This window comes from Culex quinquefasciatus, chromosome 2, assembly GCF_015732765.1.
Source record: "Culex quinquefasciatus strain JHB chromosome 2, VPISU_Cqui_1.0_pri_paternal, whole genome shotgun sequence".
In the NCBI taxonomy this organism is placed as follows: domain Eukaryota; kingdom Metazoa; phylum Arthropoda; class Insecta; order Diptera; family Culicidae; genus Culex; species Culex quinquefasciatus.
Window position 1 is genome coordinate 119,047,869 of NC_051862.1, and position 21,135 is coordinate 119,069,003.

At 37.2% G+C, this 21,135-nt stretch overlaps 1 protein-coding gene across 6 annotated transcripts in view; it reads left to right on the forward strand.

The window, feature by feature from the left end:
- The window catches only part of LOC6032462 (protein Wnt-1), a 48,473-nt gene extending 33,578 nt beyond the window's left edge, over positions 1 to 14,895 (forward strand). For 5 of the 6 annotated variants that reach the window (XM_038256000.1, XM_038256002.1, XM_038256001.1 and 2 more), the window contains exons 3-8: positions 5,453 to 5,897; positions 11,249 to 11,369; positions 11,436 to 11,698; positions 11,813 to 11,959; positions 12,030 to 12,151; positions 13,893 to 14,094. In XM_038256000.1, the coding sequence (XP_038111928.1) occupies positions 5,568 to 5,897; positions 11,249 to 11,369; positions 11,436 to 11,698; positions 11,813 to 11,959; positions 12,030 to 12,151; positions 13,893 to 14,094 (1,185 nt within the window). In that variant the 5' untranslated portion in view covers positions 5,453 to 5,567. Of the gene's footprint in view, positions 1 to 5,452; positions 5,898 to 11,248; positions 11,370 to 11,435; positions 11,699 to 11,812; positions 11,960 to 12,029; positions 12,152 to 13,892 lie in introns of all 6 variants that reach the window. The other variant, XM_038256006.1, reaches the window with a different exon arrangement.
- Positions 14,896 to 21,135: the final 6,240 nt, after the last annotated feature.

Consider the following 21,135-nt stretch of genomic DNA (forward strand, 5'->3'; position numbering starts at 1 on the left):
TTTAACTTTTTTTAGAAACTAACTAAGTTTAGTAATATTTTCATTTGCTGTAATAAAAATTTAACTGCTGTTTTATTTTGAAGGTATAGTTTCATAAGTAATTAAAAGAATCAATCTTTGTTTTATACAAATTAAAATGAAGGGTATTTTTTATCTTTTAAATCAATATAAAAAATCAGATTTTTCTGAGTCCTGTTTTATATAAACCATATTTGATTATTTAGGTGGATGATTCCTGTGAAAGCTAAACAATAGTACTTTTGTTGTTTTTGTTTTCATTTTGAATAAAATTTCAATTTCGTTACAAATATATTAATTTGGCGGATTTTTTTGAAAATTTAAATTTGGAATCGGGTGACGAAAACCTTTAAAACAATTTAATGTGCTAAATGTTGCAAAAAATACAAATTATTCAACCCAGATTGTCAAGTTTTGCTTTGATATGAAATTCAATAAAAGGAAGCTAATCAGCGAAAACTTATTAGCTTTATTAGTCGAATATTAAAACAACAGTTCAATAAATGAGAATACGCATGCCCTACACTTTGTTTAAAAATATATATTATATATAGAGCCCACCCATAAACCAGGTAGAATATTTTTGGAAAATTAAGAGATTTTTTTTTGTGTCAGGTTGAAAATTATTGAAATTGTTTTTAGTTTATTTAAATAATGTTTTATATAATGAAGCATAAAAAGCAGTTTCTGTGATTTTAACATAAGATTTTCAGAGTTATTTTAACATTTTTCACGTTCCGCTAAATTTGATGTTTTAAAATTTAGGTCGCCGTGAAATTTGCAATTTTCGAGCGTGAAAAATCACTAAGCCTACTTATAAACATAACGAGTGCGCGATTTTACGAATAAAAGTTTTGACATGTTCCAACAAACTTTACAGTCGAGTTAAGGAAAATGGCAAAGATTTTAAAACTTTTCAAGTGTTTTTTTATGCAAAATACGCTTTTTCGAAATTCTGAGTACGCCATCAAATCGGGCGTCTAATTTTACATAAAAGTCCCTTTGACACCATTTTTCTATCTCATTATCGTTTCAGGCTGCAAATCATTGAAAAACATCTCTTTTTTCGCATGTTCAAAAATTGAAGAAGTCGTACCGCCCCTCCGTCACTTGATATCAAAAAACGGATTCGTGTTCAGGGACAAAAGTTACCCCTTAGGACAAATTTTCACACAAATTGAAGAGGGGTCGGGGCAACTGCTGTGTGAGTTGGCGGGACTCACAAACAAATCCAGGCAAACAAACAAAGCAAGCAAACTGTCAAAAAGTGTGAGTTCGTTTGTTTGTTTGCCGTAGTATAATAGCTCTTTGATTGATACAATATCTTGGGCCAATCAGTTTCAAATATGAAAATGATTTTTTTTTATTTGGGAGAAACTCTATCCGTGCATTTCCTATGTCAAAACAAGCAATTTTGCATCATTAGTTTTCCATCCAAGTCTCAAAATGTGTATGTAAATGTATGAAATTTTATATCTTGAGAAGAGATTTTCTAATCGATTTAGTGTCTTCGGCAAAGTTGTAGGTTGTGATTAGGAATTTTCGGAAAAATTGCCATAAAAAAGTTAAATAAATATTTTTTTAAGTCCTAACCATTACCGACAACATTGCCGAAGACATCAAATCGATCAGGAAATCTCTTCTCAAGATACAGATTATCAAACATTTTCAAACCCATTGGTCATACAAGCCCCAAAAACTGTATGGAGAGTAGTCTGGAAAACTAATGTTGCAAAATGACTGACATAGGGAATGCATGGACAAAGTTTCATCCTAATCATAAAAATACAAAGCAGAGAGAACGAGACAACGGCTCAAATGAGAAAAAATAACATTTTATTCGCTGAAACAGAATTGCCATAAACCTATTGAGTATTTTGTCACAGTTATCAAAAAAATCTTATTAAAACACCATTTTGGAAATTTCTGAAAATGTCACAAAAAATGAAGGGGATAGTTACAATACATTTTTTTCAATTTCGTTTGATTTACTAGAGGATAACCCCTATGCAAATTGATAAATCCTTCAAAAAATGCCCGATTTTCACTCGCAATGACACCACAGTGCTTCGCGAGCATCATCATTGGTTGGGCGATGGGCGATTCGCGCAGGAATTAATTTCTTTCGCAGACGCACATGTGTGTCCCTCCGCTCTCGCGCGCCCCTTTTGGACGACTAAGCCACGCATAATTATTTAATTGGCTTGCGGTAAACTCCGGGAAATTATTTAAAATTAATTCACATTCATTACGCGGTCCAATTAACCAGCAACAGAGCGGCATATTTTCACACAAAGTGGATCACCATTTTTCGAAAATTGACAACCGTTTACAAACTAGCACCATCAGCCATTTCGTCAAATTGGCCTCAATCACCTCCATCGAAAAGACTGCAAACATATCGAGTAGGGTCAAAAATGGAGCTGAGATTTACGTAAAAAAATCCCAAGCTCGTTACGCCGTTGCTGAACCTAATAACCGATGGCTTGCGTCGTAAATTTAATGTATTTTCTTCGATTAAAATTAATTAAACATACATTTTACCTGAAATGAGTGCCCGAGAGTCGTCAGCGGCTCAGACTTTGGTTCATTTGGTGGAACGAAACGTTCGTTGCAGGCTGGACCGTCGTCGGTTGGCGGCTCGACCCATGATAGCAGGAAAGTACAAGTCTATTTGCCTGTTGGTTTATTTCCTTTAATTTATGAAATATAGAAAATAAATAACGTTATAATTGCTCATTAGGCCCGAGTCACTTGGAGTCGTTTGTGCCAGAGGGTGAGCAGGATTTCGGACCACACACGAGGTCGTCTTCGCGCAGCCAGAGTTAAAGTTGATGATGCATCCACGAGTTGTCTGGGGGTAATTAGCCTACCCCCATGAGTGTACATCTCGGTTTGTTTGTACAGTGAGTGGGGCTTTACAACTTTGGCTAAAGAAGTGTGGATGGAATTCCAAGTACCATTTCGCATCGATATGGTCAGTTGTTCAAAGAACCGTCCAGATTATATCTTAAATTTACAGATCAAACAAGTGTGCGTTGTGACACTAATCTCAAAAACTGTGATTCAGAAATTTAAAAAAAATCTCTTCACCGACAGAAAAGACACTTGCGTGTTGTTTCAGAATTGCCTTCGTTAAGACTTTGTGAAATAATAATTGGGAATTTCTTGAGCTGTAATAAAATTCATCAAATACACACACACGCACACACACACACACACACACACACACACACACACACACACACACACACACACACACACACACACACAAACCGTTGTTGTTACCGCGGGAGTTCCACGGGGTTCTATTCTGGGTTCAGCACTGTGGAACGGAATGTATGACGGAGTGTTGACACTGGGACTACCCAACGGCGTGGAGATCGTTGGCTTTGCAGACGACATAGTGCTGACGGTAACCGGCGAAAATGTCGAGGAGGTCGAAATTCTGGCTACGGAGGCCATTGCAATGATCGAGAACTGGATGCTCGAGGTGAAGCTGCGGATCGCTCACCACAAGACGGAGATGGTGCTAGTTAGTAACCACAAGAAGGTGCAGCAGGCCCAGATACACGTTGGGGAACACGTAGTGCACTCGAAGAGAGCGCTCAAGTACCTCGGGGTGATGGTGGATGACCGGCTGAACTTCAACAGCCACGTCGATTACGCCTGCGAGAAGGCGGCTAAGGCGATCATGGCACTGTCGAGGATGATGCCGAACAACGCTGGACCCAGGAGCAGTAGGCGCCGTCTCTTGGCAAGTGTCGCGACGTCCATACTTAGGTACGGCGGACCGGTATGGTGGACGGCGCTGGGGACGAAGCGAAATCGAGCGCTGCTTGACAGAACGCAGAGACTGATGGCCATGCGGGTTGCAAGCGCGTACAGGACCATCTCGTCGGAAGCAGTTGGCGTCATAGCCGGAATGATCCCCATCGGCATTACACTGGAGGAGGACACCGTGCGCTACACCCGAAGAGGCACGAGAGGTATCCGGGAAGCTGCGAGAGCCGAATCGCTGGCAAGGTGGCAACGTGAGTGGGACACCACGGAGAAAGGCAGATGGACGCATCGGCTTATCCCGTCCATATCCACGTGGGTGAGCAGAAGACACGGAGAGGTCACCTTCCACCTCACACAGTTCCTGTCGGGCCATGGCTGCTTCAGGAAGTACCTGCACAGGTTTGGACATGCAGAGTCTCCTCTCTGTCCGGACTGCGTCGATTGCGAGGAAACACCGGAGCACGTGGTGTTCGCCTGCCCTAGCTTCGAGGCAGCGCGAAGCGAAATGCTGGCCATTATCGGAGCGGACACCAGCCCGGATAATGTGGTGCGAAGAATGTGCAGCGACATCGCCAAGTGGAATGCGGTCGTCGGAGCGGTGACGCAGATCACTTCGGCTCTCCAGCGGAAATGGAGAGACGATCAGAGGAGGAACGACTAGGAGCCTAGTCGAAAACCCACGAGTGTGGCTGTGAAGGAGAGCACGTTATGACGGTTGGCTCTACCAAATCGGTACACGTCTCGATGGTCCAAGGAGAGGGCTGCATATGACTAGCCGATCAAAAGCAACGCGATTCTTGGGCGCGGTTAAACCCTCGCATGGACTCATATGTATGTGGAACAGGAAATGGTTCTAGTACCCGGCATGGATCCTGTAAGTAGACTAGTGCAGAAAATGCAACGCCTCCCCCCGAAGTTATACCGAAAGGTGGTCCCGGGGGGAAAAGGGCACGGCGTTCAAGGACTGGTTTAGTGGGTCGGGAAAACTCTTTTTTGTTTTCCCAAACCCACACTACCTGAGAAATGAATCCTCAGGTGTCTGGTAGCAGATTCCGACCTTGTAAAAAAACACACACACACACACACACATTTCATTTTCATTATGTTATGAAAAAAAAATAAGAAGAGTCAGTTTCAAAAATTGAAGAGCATATAATTCATAAAGCGCAGCAAAATCACAGGACCGAGAAAATCCAGTAAAAATCATAAAGTATCGTTTTTATTTTGTCTGCTTGATCCCTAAAACCCAATAAATTTCATTCTAAGCAAATACAATATTCCGGATTTTATCGCTGTGCACAAATCATTTTTATAACTGTTGACGTACTGCAATAACCATAATTTGGATTTGACTTTGCTCACATTTTTTTACGAGTGTCACATGTGCACTTGGGAAGCAATAAATGAAGATTGGCCGTTTTGTTTATTCTTCCTGTTACTTTCCAAACTCGTTCTAGCTCTCTGGTTCTGACTCTGGCCAATCCAATATCATCACGTCAAACGATGTGAGGAAAAACCAAGAGCACCGATATTAAAATTTGGTCACAGCTTTCACCCAAGATACCATCACCATCGATTTGATGAGATTTGGTCATCCTCTGTCTCTCCCCCTCTAATCGAATTTCTTCTCTGTCCAAATTTTTGATTACAGATTTCACCCGGCCACCGACGAAGAACATCGCCACAACCCATCCCCTGGCGATGGCACCCCATTAATATCCGATGAGTAGAGCACGACGGCGACGACGACGACCAAGTTCTGGAAAATGGTGAAACATAAAAGGTCCTTTTGCTTCCGACTATCCAACGTGCTTCTGCTGCGTCCGAGGACGACACTTCTCAGCCTGGTCTGGCCACGTGCTGGTGGTGGAGGAAGGTGGGGTGGGGCAGTCCAACGAAAGTCCATCCAGCTGCTGCTGCTGGTGCTGGCGTACTGCAACGGGTTCACCGATGCCAGCTGGTGGAGGGTGGCGGACCTGTCACTGGACGTGAAACACTTCCACCGGGACAACCGAAGCTTCGAGATTTGCAGCGAGAACACGTACTTTACGCAGCACCAGCGCGAAATTTGCTACAACAATCCGGAACTGTTGAAAGTAAGTTTTGGAAAAGCTTCCAGGAGAGTGGTTATGCGACAAAATCAAAGTTGGGCGCCAAGTGGCACACCATTCGAAATTGCCTTCCTCTGGTCAAGCTCAAAATTGGTGGACCTATTGATGTTTTCAAAACTTGTAAAAAAACCCGATTTTGAACAAAATTGGACCATCCGTATCTTTTTTGGCACCACCTTAAAGTTTTGCGATTTTCTCAATTTTTTCCAAAAATCCCTTTTTTAAATGTAACAAAAAAATATATTTTTTTCGTAATTGAAAGACGTACACAAAAATTTGTAGGTCATCGCTTGAATTTGAAATTTATCGCAGTTTGAGTGAAAAAAAGTTGTTTTTCCGTTTTCGTCATATTCCCTGTTTTGTGCGCTGCCCGTCGAAAAATCAAATTTTTATTTTTAAAAAATCATATTTTTGAATCCTATTAATCAAACTTTAGAATTTTTGAAAAATGTTATATAAATTTGTCCGAGGAATCCGATAAAAATATTGTCAGACGTAAGCTCTTAGGTCCCGAGCACAGATTGTCAAGGGAATTTCCCTTTTGTACATGTAGGACCTCCTACATTTGAAATCACTGAATAGCGAAAGCTACAATATTTCATGAATTAATGAAAGTTGCTGGTATTTAAAATTGAGGTGAAAAGTCATCGTTTGTGATTGGACACTAGCGTGGTTCACGTTTCTATGAAAAAGACAAAAGTTGTTATTTTGTCTTGCATCAACCGGAATTTCGTTCTTTTATGTCCCCAGAAGCACTCCTGAAAATTTGAGCCCATTTGGTAAGGTCTAGGAGCTCCAGTTTTAATTTGAAATTTATATGGGATTTTGATTTATTTTCCATGGGAAACTATCTTTTTTTACATTGTATTAGGAATTTTTTTATAAATCGATGAAATGACTTGATTCTTATAGTAGGAGATAGGTTTTGAACTGGGGAACAACTTTGTAGAACATACCAACATGCTAGGAAGTGACCCTTTAAAGATACAGATACAGATACGTTTCACCCCACACAGTAAAGCCCCTTCAAAAGCCACCATCTAAAAGTATCTGTATCTTTAAAGGGTCACTTCCTAGCATGTTGGTATGTTCTACAAAGTTGTTCCCCAGTTCAAAACCTATCTCCTACTATAAGAATCAAGTCATTTAATCGATTTATAAAAAAAAAAATCCTAATACAATGTAAAAAAAGATAGTTTCCCATGGAAAATAAATCAAAATCCCATATAAATTTCAAATTAAAACTGGAGCTCCTAGACCTTACCAAATGGGCTCAAATTTTCAGGAGTGCTTCTGGGGACATAAAAGAACGAAATTCCGGTTGATGCAAGACAAAATAACAACTTTTGTCTTTTTCATAGAAACGTGAACCACGCTATTGGACACTCAATAATATTTTAACTGAATGAATGTACATGGAAAAGAAATTTGAATAAATATAAATTTAAAAAAAAAAAAAAGATTGTCAAGGGAAACAGATTTGCCAATGTTTGCCAGATCCCAACACGCTGGACACCAACCGCCCTTTACGCCCAGCAAAATAGGCAGTGTTGCAAGCGCAAAATATACGTTGCCAGTACCGATTTATTTTGCATCGACCAATCTGTTTCCCTTGACAATCTGTAGTCCCGAGATCTCCAAAATCGCATTTCATGTTTTCATGCGATCTTTTGAAATATAAGGCTAGATGTTTGAAACTCCAAAAGCTCAATCATTTACCTTTCATTTGCGTCCAAGACAGCTGAATTCGGTAGAAATGGCAAAGAGTTATGATTTTTTGCGAAAATAGACGAAATAGCCATTTTTTTGTCACCCTGACAAGGCGTAGGTTACCAGAATTGTCAAACAAAAAAATACAGGACAAGGAACCCCCAGTCCAATTTTGACCCCAACGGACACCTTTTTTTCGAAACATGCTGTTTTCGTGGGGAATAGCTGTACTAAGGTAGATTTTTGGATGCGACAGCTGTATATACCTGAAGTCTTTGGATACACCAGGCTTTTGCGAAGTACATACAGTCCTGCCAGATACATAAAAAATAAAAAAAATCTCAAATAATTTTATTAAAAATATTTCATTAATTAGATTATTATTTAAATATACCTTAAAAAAATACTAGTTGTGGACCCCCCAACATTCACAACATTTTTATGCATTATGTGTGCTTCCTTTGCCACCGAGACCTTCTGGGATCGAACCCAGGCCAACTGGGTGAGAAGCAATCTCGCTTACCCCTTCACCACGGATCCCGAAAGTGTTATTATCAACGCAGTTAAATTCATTTTTAGTATTGTTCAATTAACACCCAAAAGGTCATGCCCTCTTTAGAAACAAAATTTTAAAATATAATACAAATAGGAGTAGAGGGGGGGGGGCAGAATGGCCCGCCTAAGTAAAATGCACCAAAAACCATAGAAAAACATAGAAATTTATGAATTCAGTTTAGTAGGCTTATGCTTTGGATATTCCGTCCAATGTATACGTTGATGATTTTTTTTACTTAAGGTGAAGCCGTCGATCATTTTCGAAGAAAATTAATCATCACTATAAAAAAATGTGTATTAAATTCAATTTAACGAATTTCAGCACCAAAAGGAATCAGCATGTGCCGGTTGTTGCCTTCTTGAAGCCACTGAAAGAATTTTTGATCTAAATCAATTGTGCTTCAAAATTTATATAATTTTGTGGCACAGTCATTGACGTCCTAGTTGGCAATCATTGATTAATGACGATTTCCGTAACTTAACAAGGAATGGGATAATCGTTACCAAAAGGAATCAGCATGTGTAGGGCACTATTCTAAACAACTTGTTGAAGGAATTTTGTCAAAATATTGAAAGCGACGCAAAATTTATATCTTTGAAGGAAAAATCATGACAATGATGGAAGTCTTCACGTTAAAACTGTTTTTGAGCCACTTAAAAAAGTTTTTTCGAATACTTGAAATTTTCCACGGTGCGGGGCAGAATATACCACCTTAGGTTTCGGTTAGAACAGAATCGGACCAACAAAATGTGTACATCCATTTCTAAATTTAAAACCATTAAATGCTCTAAACACTGCTGTCCCTATTCAAACTGTAGTCCCGATTCACCCCAGATGACGGTATTCCATTTAATTAAATTTTCATAACTTTTGATTGTTTTTATAGGGCAAGAAAAAGGTGGTCCATTCTGCTCCCAAGTGGATTTTAATTTAAAACTTCTACTACCAAGCCTCTAAATCTAAGTGATTTGTTTCTTTACCTTGGTAGGGGAAATATACCCATTTTAATCACTCTAAGCCGTTCGACCAATTCTCATCACTTTTGTCGTTTTCCGCTATTAAATCAACATTTTCAGATGTATCAACAATGGAGACTTGCTTGCTCACTTTCATTAGAGCCATTCATTACTTTGGAACAGTCAAAAACACTTTATTAAAGCTGTAATTCATGATCAAAGTGATGATAGGCCGATAATACAAATAGGCTGAAAAAGGGTATAGTTCCCCTAATAGCACCCGATAACATTCTAAACATTGAAAAAACTTTTTCAAACTATCTAACTCTTCAGAAAGCTTTTTTTAAAACCTCAAAATAAATAGAATTTTTGTGGTTATGTAAAGAAATTTACATTTTTGCTCATAATTTGAAAAATACAATGAATTCCAACGTGGTTTTCGGTTTGGTGGTGTTATTTGACGTCTTTTATAAGAGGCTTGCCTTATCCATTCTAAAGCCAAAAACCAACTACACTCAACCCCCGGTGGTTGGTCACTTTTTCGTTTGACACTTTTTAGTTTGTACCCCGTTGGTTTGACAAAGTCAAACTAAAAAGTGACGAACTGTCACTTTTTACAAGGCACTCACGCACACTATCAAAACAAACGTTTGGTAGTGTGTGTGAACTCCGTGTGACTGATTAAAAAAATAATTTGGATTGAATATAAAGTTCACTAAATACTTAGTATAAAAGTTTATATAACTCTGTAAATTCTATATAAAACTTATCTAAACTTAATTTTGAAAACTTTTAATTCAACTAAATGTCAATATATTACCATAAAATTGCTAAATATACATTTTGTAGTGGGTATAAAACCGTTTTGGGTGTATTTGTCTCGATAGAATATATTTTTCGTTGGAATTTCGTACCAACACGAAATTACGTCGTCGGAAAATCCACCGGCATCCGAACCGGTCCACAATTCACAATAACGGTGTTATACCTACTCCGAAATGTTTATTTAGCAATTCTATGGTAATATATTGACATTTAGTTGAATTAAAAGTTTGCAAAATTAAGTTTAGATAAGTTTTATATAGAATTTCCAGAGTTATATAAACTTTTATACTAAATAGTACTATTTGGAGTATACTATTTGGAGTTGGGAGACTGGATTTATGGTGATTTGTCAACAAATAACTTTATTTATGTTAATTTTTCGAAAGGTGAACAAACTTTTTTGCCCCTTTTTTGATTTCTGTAATTTGTTATATAAATTTGTAGGGAAATCATCTTTTCATGAGCTTTTTATAGCAAAATGTTCGGCATGAGTTTCTGAACAAAACGCAGTACTAGGTTTCTGTCAAACTTTAAATTGTTTACATGTTTCATCACAAAATGTTCATAGTGCCCAAGGGATGTAAATACTTTGTTTACATAGTAAGTGATAAACGGTAGCAAATCCCCATTTGCTTTAACGGCATACCGACTGTTGTGTGCTATCTTGTGACAAGGAAAATTTAGTACTTTTCGAGAAAATCTTTTTTTAACTGTTTTGAGCAATCAGTTTGTATACTATCGCTCAACAAACGTTCCGAGTTTCAACTAATTTGATTACACCAGTTGAATGATATAGTAAACAATGTAAACAAAAATCAGAAAAGCACGGGTCACAAGTGTGCCTTGAAAGTGAAAATGTACTACGTGTACTAGTGTGCACAGAATTCCCATACAAACTTTAATAAGCTCCAATCAATAGTTTAACCGACTTAATTAAAGTAAGAAAAGAAAACACATTTTCCAACAATATGTATGATGCGTCACAAGAGTGCACGATCATTTTGATGAAAAATATGTTACAAGTGAGTATTGCGATTTCCGGGAAACGGAAGCTAATTTCCAAAATCGGGTTAAATCATTTTGCAGTGCTTGTTAAGTATAACAAAACGTCATTATTAACTCTGAAATTAGAAACAAATAACATTTGATCAACACGAACAATGGTCCAGACACTTACTAATACTTGTATGTGTTGAACTGAGAGAAGAAAAACAACAAAATTACTATATAATTCGACTACATTAATGGTGATTGCGAGTTTTATACCAACACATTTTTTAAATCTCCAGGTTATAGTCAACGCAGCCAACATTGCCAAGTATGAGTGCCAAAGCTACTTCCAAAATAGTCGATGGAACTGTTCCGTCAAACGTGGATCGGAAATTTTGTATGGAAATTTAGACGATAATGGTTTGTTTTCTTCTTTATTTTATTTGAAAATGAAAATTTGTCACAAAAAAATAATCCTTTTCACAGGAAACCGCGAAACGGCCTATCTGAGCGCCATCAATGCGGCCTCGCTGGCCTGGACCATCACGCGGTACTGCACCAAGGGTGAACTGACCATGTGCACCTGTGACCACATCCAGCGCAAGAAGCACAGCAAGTGGACCTGGGGCGGCTGCTCCGAGGACGTTAACTACGGCATCAAACAGGCCCGCCAGTTTGTGGACCCCCAGGAAGATCGCTCGTCCAGCTTTGGGCTGATGAATCTACACAACAACGAGGCTGCTCGAAGAGTAAGTAAGTTTGAGTTTTTTTCATTATAGAATTCTAAGTTTCTCGTTTTGTTATTATATTATTATTTTTGTGAAGTTATTTATCTTAAAATTTGAAATTTTCTCTTCATCCAGACACTGCGAGCTAAAATGCAAAAAGTGTGCAAGTGTCACGGAATGTCCGGATCGTGCACGACGCGCGTCTGCTGGCGCCGGTTACCACCGATGAAACAGATGGCCGACACCTTCGGCTCGATGTTTGATGCCGCCGCTCTAGTCAAAGTATGACTGTATTTTTCGATATGTTATTAGAAAAAATATTCATAAAAAATCGTTTTTTATCTCTCCTCAGCCTGTTGAAAACAAGGGCGTCATCAAAAAGCTGAAGCGAAAGGACTCACAGTATAAGAAGGTCAACAAGTCCGACCTTGTGTACATTGCCGAATCTCCCGATTATTGCGAAGAGAATGACAGGTAAATCAAGTTCATGCATTATTTGACAGATTTTTGTGGCAGAAAAATGTGTAATAATAAATACTTCTGAAAATTGGTAAATTTACATTGTTATGCGTTATTATCCATATTTTGCATAAATTGAGGTAAAATTACATAGAAATAAAGGTAATGTTGTTCCATAACATTTTTCATCCTTACAAAGTCAAACTTTTTCTGGATAGGAGGCAATGCAAGTTTAACAAACTGTATTTGAAAAAATCCATACCGTAATTTAAAGCGAATTTGGTAAACAAGTACCAAGAATATTTTTTTACAAAAAAAAATAATTGAAATGAAATGCTTTATTAAAGCCTGATCTACATCGGAAAACTGCTGATCCACGATGACAGAAGTGAAAAAAAATCGTTCAAAAAACGTATCTTCAATGTTGCTGTGATTTCCCGTTTGGAACTATCAACATAGAAATCCTGCGAAAAACTTCATATATTTCAAAATTTATAACTTGTGATCTCCGGTCTGCGTTTTTAGTACAGAATCGCAGCAACTCAACATTGTCATTGAAGAAGATCAGATTGATTTGCATGTGTTCAAAACTTGCGCTTCCATCTGCGATCCTGCGAGTTTTCTATTGTATTGTAGTTAATGAATTTATGAAAGAGGATTTCTGTACTCAACAATCGGCTGTACAAGTTTTTTGAATGAAGATTTAAACTTCTGGCAATATTATTGTTTTTGCTCCCAGCCTTTGATTATTTGAACAAAAACTTGAAATAAAAGATTATTTTGTCTTATCAAGAGTTTATAAACTTATTAACACAAGAAAAAAATAACGATTCAGTTGAATAATATTTGAAAAAAAAATCAAATCGTATCAATGTCACGTAGTTTCGTTATTTCGACAGATGTCAGTTATTCCAGTTCACTTTGTATTGATGTTTTTAACATTCAGAAATGATTGGCATATGCTCGAATTTTCTTGAAAAAATTCAAAATCATATTAACTTGTAGAAAATATGCTCACTACACAAATGATTTGTTGAAGATTTGGTGGAAAAATCACATGAATACAGAAAATTTCCTTAAATATTATAAAGATAATTATTTATCTTTGAATTAAACTTATCAAAAACGAACAAAATATGACAATTTTAAAAGTAGGACATGAGGAAAAGTTCAACATAAAAGTAAATAAAGTAATAGATGTATTAACCCTCTAATGCATAATTTAAAATGCCAATTTTTCCCGTATTCAGGACCACAACATTTTGACCAGGATTACTTTATTTCTCTTGTTTAATGTTTTTCTTGTTAGTTTAAAAATTTTAGTATTTTTGTAGTTGAAAGTTCTCCAAATATCTGAATTGCAAAATGTAACATCCTGGAGCAGAACTGGTAAAATCTAATAAACACGAATTGCATTGAATTGAAATTGTAGAAAATGCATAGAGGCATAGTCTGGGTCATTACAAACAACAATGCATTTTTATTATAACATAAAATAAAAGAAATTTTAAAGACAAAGTTAAAACCCTAAAATTTTCATAAATTTGAAGAGTTCTGCTTTCCAATGCGTTTGAAAAATATATGTTGACAATTTTTTTTATAAACCCCGTCTAGAAGCGTGTTTCGGTTGTAGGGGGTTAAGTTAAATCGATTCAAAAAAGTTAGAAAAATTATTGCATCAAGATATTTTTAAATTAAATTAGAATGATTTGAAAATCTTATAGAACTGTAAAAAAATATAATCTCTTAATTTCAGCCTCGGCATCTTCGGCACCCGGGGACGCTTCTGCAATCGCACCTCGTACGGCATCGAGGGTTGCCGGCTGTTGTGCTGCGGCCGCGGCTACCAGACCCGGATCCGCAACGTCGAGGAAAAGTGCAACTGCAAGTTTGTTTGGTGCTGCTCTGTCAAGTGCGACACGTGCAGCGTCCGAAAGGACGAGTACATTTGCAACTAAGAGAGGCCACAGAGAGAGAATGAAGGTAGTTTGATCAGTGTAAATTATTACCATTTTTGCGACTATAGAGTAAATATTCACAAACTCACACACAAACAGCCATTTTGCACAATTTACTAATGCCATTTTGTCTCAAAGTTTTTTGTATATTTTTTGGAGGAAGACTCGAACCGTTAGCGTAAAAGATAAGTCGATTTTCAAAGTATTTCCTCTCAACTCAAAAGATTTGATGTAATATTCAGAAAGGTCTTAACGAAACAAATCGATCGAACTTGGATTCATGATATTCACAATACACTGCTTGTTGTAAATCATAATTTCGAAATGTATTTGAAGAAGAAAACGAAGAAAAAACAGCAGCAACGAACGTCTAAATGTTTCCAGTATTTTTATATTCACATTACGATAAGTAAGCATTTGCATTCTGTGATTTCTTTTTGTTTTGTAGTATTGATTTTATTTAATGATATAGAGGAATAATGCATAAGATTAGTGTTTAAGAATAAGTGTTAAGACGACAACCAGCTACTCATTGGTAGTGAAGCAAAAAAAAAAAAGAAGCAGCACACAAATCCTAATTACCAAACGTGAATAATAAAAACAGAGATCAAAACCCTGCTAGAAAGTTTCCCCCATTTCTCGTGAATTGAATCCAAAGTAGCATTTAGCAAACCTGAAGAAAGAAAACAAACAAAAGATTGTCGCATCTATCCGACCATTTGTATCAGTAAACTTGTGAAATCAAATGAATAAAGCAAAAAAAAAAAACAAATAAAGCTGAACGCCCCCCTTATAACCAAACATCCGAGGTTCGTTTTCTATGCGCGAGACCAACTCGCTGGTGACAAATGGTCCAATAAATCCCATCCATTCCGAAACGCTCCAGCGCAATAACTCACACGCGGGAGACTTGAACGAAGTGCGATAAACAAACATGCATGCATTCTGAGACGGGTGATTTCGGATGATTTGGGGGAGGAGCTTTTCTCAGAAATCATTTCGGTTAACCCTTCAGGTAAGTAATGGCATCGAAAACAAACCTAGCACATTTAGGTGATTGTTGACAAATATTGAATTCTCTTAAAAATTGCGGTATTTTTTACATTTTTATTTCCGTAATGATATTTTACATTAAGGGGTACATTAGGGTGAAAACAAAAAAAAGCATTCTTGCGCCACCTGCTTCTTCAACGATAAAAAGCGAACCCTTAACCTCAACGATTTCGATCGAAGTTGACACAGTTATTGCCTTAAGAGGGCATCTCTTCAGATTTTCCAAAATTTTAAATTTTTCTTGTCACCCTAGGGTACATGTAAAAAATCACAAAATGTCATGTTACAGATAATTTATTAAATCCACTAAAAAGATGATTTCTTTAACGTGAAGACTTCTATCATTGTCATGATTTTTAGTTCAAATATATAAATTTTGCGTCGCTTTCAATATTTTGACAAAATTCTTTCAACAAGTTGTTCAGAATAGTGCCCTACACATGGGTCATTAGGGTGTAATATCAAAATCGATTTTCCAGCACAGCACTTTTTCAGTTCCTTTTGGGGTCCTAAACAACTCCCCAAAGTTTGGGACCGATTGGTTTAGTCCTCAATTTTCCATATAAATTTGTATGGAGAAAACATTTTTTTAGGATTTTGATATTTAACAATTCGACGTTTCATGCCATATCAAAACCGGACTCATATTCGGATGCTCTAGAAGGTGCTCTACAACTTTGCCCAAGAGAGTATGGTGCTAACTTGCTCCTGAAAGGCGATATAGAGCCCTCAAAACTCGTCTAAAACGTGATTTTCGAACAAAAAACACGTTTTAGACGAGTTTTGAACACGCTGTATCTTTTTCAGGGGCAAGCTAGCACCATACTCTCTTCTGGAAAGTTGTAGAGTAGATTCCAGGGCATCCGAATATGAGTCCGGTTTTGATATAGCATGAAACGTGAATTTAATAAATATCAAAATCCAACAAAAAGGGTTTTCTCCATACAAATTTATATGGAAAAATGAATCGCTTTGCGCAAAGTGAGGACTAAACCAATTGGTCCCAAACTTTGGGGAGTTGTTGAGAACCCCAATAGGAACTGAAAAAGTGCTGTGCTCACTAAATTTGGACAACTTAATTTTTTTCCATACAACCATATTACACCCTAATGGGTCATTCCATCCGAAGCGGAAGAGTATTTGAAAATTACCCTCTCCGATCCTGCTCAAATTTGGCAGGGCTGTTGATACTATCAAAACAAAAGAATCCCGAATTTCATCCAAATCGGACCACCCCCTCCTTTTTTGTACCTCCCTAAAAATCGACTTTTTGGCGATTTTTGAGCAAACCTCCTAGATTCAAACGACGATAACTCATGAACCACAAATCTTAGAGGGTCGGTCTTAGACTCAATTTCGAAGGAAATTGGACGTAGAATCCATTTCCGTGATCAAAATTTTGATTTATTTATTTTTTCTACCTGTATTGCGCAATTGAAAACTTTAAACGGCTTTGGTGTTTATTTATTCCTCAACAGGCACTTTTTGCCCAAATGAACCTAATACTAAAACTACCAACTAATACAATCGTCTCAACACTGATAAAAACTTAGACTTTAACACATCGCGGGACAAACTAACATCAAAAACAGTGGACACTTTATTGAAGGCTCGCTTCAGTCCGACTACAGCTCCATTGGCGCTGTAGTTTGTACGTCGAAAAGGGATCTGCACGATTGGCGTATGGCGTAGCTGGCGGGCAGGTGTTGATACGTTGATCTTTTCGCGAAGAGAGGGGCAGTCAATTCTATCAGTTAGTACATCTGAGGCAGTCAATGCACGGGCCAGGTCACGACGCAGCTGAAGTGAGTCGAGGTGCATGAGCTGACAGCGGTCTTCGTATGGCGGAAGCTGCTGGGGATTTCTCCAGGGCAGTGATCTCAGGGCGTAGCGGACGAACCTTCTCTGGATACTCTCGAGCCGGTAAACAGCGTTGTTGTAGTGCGGAGTCCAGACCGCGGAACAGTATTCCAGCGGGGAGCGAACTATGGAGCAAAAAAGAGTTTTAAGGCAGTGGATGTCTGTAAAGTGGCGTTTCATGCGGATCACCAAACCGAGCTGACGCGATGCTTTGGCGGTGATGAGAGAGATGTGTTGCTTGAATGTCAGTTTTGAGTCCAGGATGACACCAAGATCCTTAATGTAATCAACTCTTTGCACCAGTGTGTCACCCAGATGGTAGTCGAACGGAATCGGGATGTGTTTCCGGCTAAACGTAATCACTTGGCATTTCCTGGGGTTGAGAACCATGAGAACCAAAACACCCCAACTTATTTTTTTTATTTGACCTCGCCATCGTGTTCTCCGGCCAATTCTTAATAAGAATCACTTATCGACAGAAATTAATATGTTTCGTTCCAGAGATATCGTATTTTAAAGTTTTGTGTTTTCGAGATTACCTACATCAGCTTCATTCGCCGCATCTGCTTGAAGCACACAGGCGGACTGATCAATAACTAATTAATTTAATTAATTAATTTATTGAAATAATATTTCATCATAAATAATCTTTATCAAATTGGGCAAAAATTAACTGTATAACACTGTAGGAATCTGGAGTTTAGTCGCGAATGTTTATCTGCTCAAAAAAATGATGAAGTGAATTTCTGTGCTAACCCACAGAACAGAGCAATAACGACACACAGTAAAGGGCAGAATTGGATTCCGACGGAGCGAGCAGGAAAATGCAATTAATCTTGTTAATAACACTGAACAATAAGTGCACGATACATTATTGAGTAAAAAATATGAATTAAGGGGTTACATACATGTAGAAAATCACAAAATTTCATATTAAAGAAAATTGATTAACCACTGATGATTTTCAATCACTCCTGAAAGTTTCATGAAGATATTTCATGATTTAACTTAGTTAGAGACGATTTAAGCTCAGAATTTTGCCATGCGCAAAGCCAACTGTTTAACTTTCTGAGCGTTTTTCTCTGAACACCAAGTTGATTTACGGGTGCCACGATATCTCGAGATGGGATGGCTGAAATTTTGGGTGAAGACTCCCAAGCCATGTCGAAGCCCGATTTTGAAATTTTGAATTTTCAAAAAATACAAAAATCAAAAACTGGCGATTTTTTATATGAAAAACAGAAAAATATTTTATCTTTTTTTTTAATAAACTTTTTCAAAATCGGCCTTCGTCATGCACACGAGACCGGTTTAACGAGTCTTCACCAAAATTTTGAGCCGATTTGGTCGAAGCAATGTTGAGATATCGTGGCACCCGTTTTTTGAAACTGCTAACTTAAAATAGCTATATCTCGGCAATGATACAACCAAATGTCTTCAAATTTGTTTTGTTAATAGGGGACCATCCACAAACCACTTTTTTGAAACTCTAACCCCCCCCCCCTCCTCGTGGACAATTGTCCAAACAAAAAAAACATTTTTGTATGGAGCGTGGACAATCGCCAGACCCCCCCCCCCCTAAAGTGTCCACGTGGTTCATGGATGGTCCCTAGATGATAATGTATATTTTAATGCCCTGAAAACAGATTTTGAAAAAAGTTTAATTGGGTGCTCAAACCGACCTCAGACATTTTGCCGATTCACATGTATGTAACCCCATAAAATGAATAAAATTTGTTGACACGTTACTCTGTTTTTCTTCTTCTATCATTCTTGGATTTTTGGAACACAATACGGCTGCTGTCCTCACGTATAAAGATTTTTTTTAATTAAATGTGCCTCGACCAAAATCATCTTTTAATCAAATGGAGCTGGCTCACAATATAAAAATTGATTTAATATGATGAATCTTTTAAACCATAAATCAGATGTGCCAAATTATGGTAAAGTATTCGAATGATTGGAAAATTTTCAGTTATCGCCACTCAAAAATTCGACGCTATTTTGACGATGTAGAGAAAATCTAATTTTTCCTGTTTGCTTTTCTTTAAGAGCCTGTATTTTAGTAACCTTGCACGGTGGAAAAAAAATGCGACGTATCAAACTTCCTGATTTTAGGTGGGGACATGAGTTATACACTCACCTTTTAAAATCATGAACTTTCCAAGAATTTGCCAAATATGATCTTCGGATGAGGCCACCGGAGAACCTGGGAAACGGTCAAGGAGGCAAAAATACATCTTAAAAATACTCTCCATCCAATATCAAGAAGTTTGATATGTCGTATGACTGGTTAACACTATTTCCTAATGCGGTTCCGGATGTGGCCACCGGAGATCAGTGGAACCGGTTCCGATGGGTCCTATGGTATTGAATATCATTCTAAGATTGTTTTGCATTACTAATCATGGTAGAAGAAAGCGTATCAGTTCACAATTGGATAAATCTGATACTTTTTTCCAAAAATCCGAATCTTCCGGTGGCCTCCCAAGTAACAAGCAAAATGCTTCTACTTCTTAGCAGGTTTTATAAAAGATTTAAAATTTGCTACTCGGTGTTGTGATGATATTGAACAAAGCTTTCAAGATTTACGATAGAAATCTCTTGAAAGTATCTTCAAGAGCACTTTAGAAGCATGACACATAGTTTTATGTCACTGTTCGTTGTTTGACTTGAAGTTATCCCAGAGAGGTTATTTTTAAGACCATTTTACATTGCCAAAAACAGCCTTAAAACTGAACTAAAACTTCTCCGTTTAATGAAAGCATAATTCAAGAGTCTTTGAACTTGATCTGTAAAATCACTAAATAGGGTAGAGGACCCAGAAATCGCCCACTTTATAGTGGCAATCTAGGAAATTTGATGAGTATTTAATGACAATTTATGGTATTTGGTTCTATATGTTGTAGAACGTTGATAAACTATTTGATTTTAAGTTTCCACAAAGTTTTCATCATTTACATGTTCATTTTTGATAAAATTTTGCGTTTTAATAAAGTGCTCTGAAGAGCCTATTTTCGCCCCCCTAAATCCAATTTTCGCCCATCCTTGGAACCAGTTTTCGCCCACGACAAAAATCAAGAAACCATATGAAATTATGACACAAAGCTAAGCAAATATGGTCTCCTATTGATACACAACATGTTCCCGAAGCTCAATTTCATTGATTTGTACATATTTTGTCGTAAAATAAATTGAAGTTCAAAAAACCCTAGGAGCTTTCTTTACAGATGTCCTACTATTTTTTAGGTTCTTTGTATATTCTAACTAAAACCAAAACATGTTCTCACTCTCACTAAAAAAATATGACTAAATCAAAATTTGCACACAGTTACAATTAGCTCCATGTTGTTGTTGATTTTGTTAGGGGAGCTTTAACCCTATGGGCCATTCGCTCCCGAATTGACTCAATATAAAACTTCGAGTACCTCTTAATAAAAATATTAAAGCACATGTGTAACTACTTTCCCACCCTCTGCTTAATTTGTTTTCCTCTGTACCAGTAAACTTTTACTACATTTGAACTAGGTGTCCCATACCTTAGCTTAGGTCAATTTTTGAACTGATGTTTGTACCAAAACCCCCTAATGAATGAAACTAATTAAAATGATTTTTTAACCTATAAAAATAATCTAGAATGTTCCAAATATATTTTCAAGCACATTTCGCTGCGATTCGATAAGTTTTTATGGTAAACGAAAACTGGTTCTAGATAAAATCTGAAAACACAATAATAGATTTCGCCCTGGACGAAAATTGGATCGCATGTTTTTTCATGACCCCAGAAATCGCCCACTTTATTTTATTGATATAACCTTTGGAAAACGTTTAAAACAGGTAAATCACTAGATTTTCATGAAATTCAGACATACAGTGAACTAATGAATTATTCATTTACATAATTTTCGGACAAAATGAGTTGTTTTCCCTCATTAACATTATTACCCGCTGTAGTCTATATTGGCAAATATATAAAAGCTTATAAAAACTTAATAAACAATAGAAATTCATTAGAAAAGTTTCAATTAGTACTAGAAATGAATGAATATGTAAACCTGCATAGTAAATTCAACCAAAAAATGGTATAAGTTTGCTAAATACAGATTAAATCCAGTAGGTGGGCGAAAA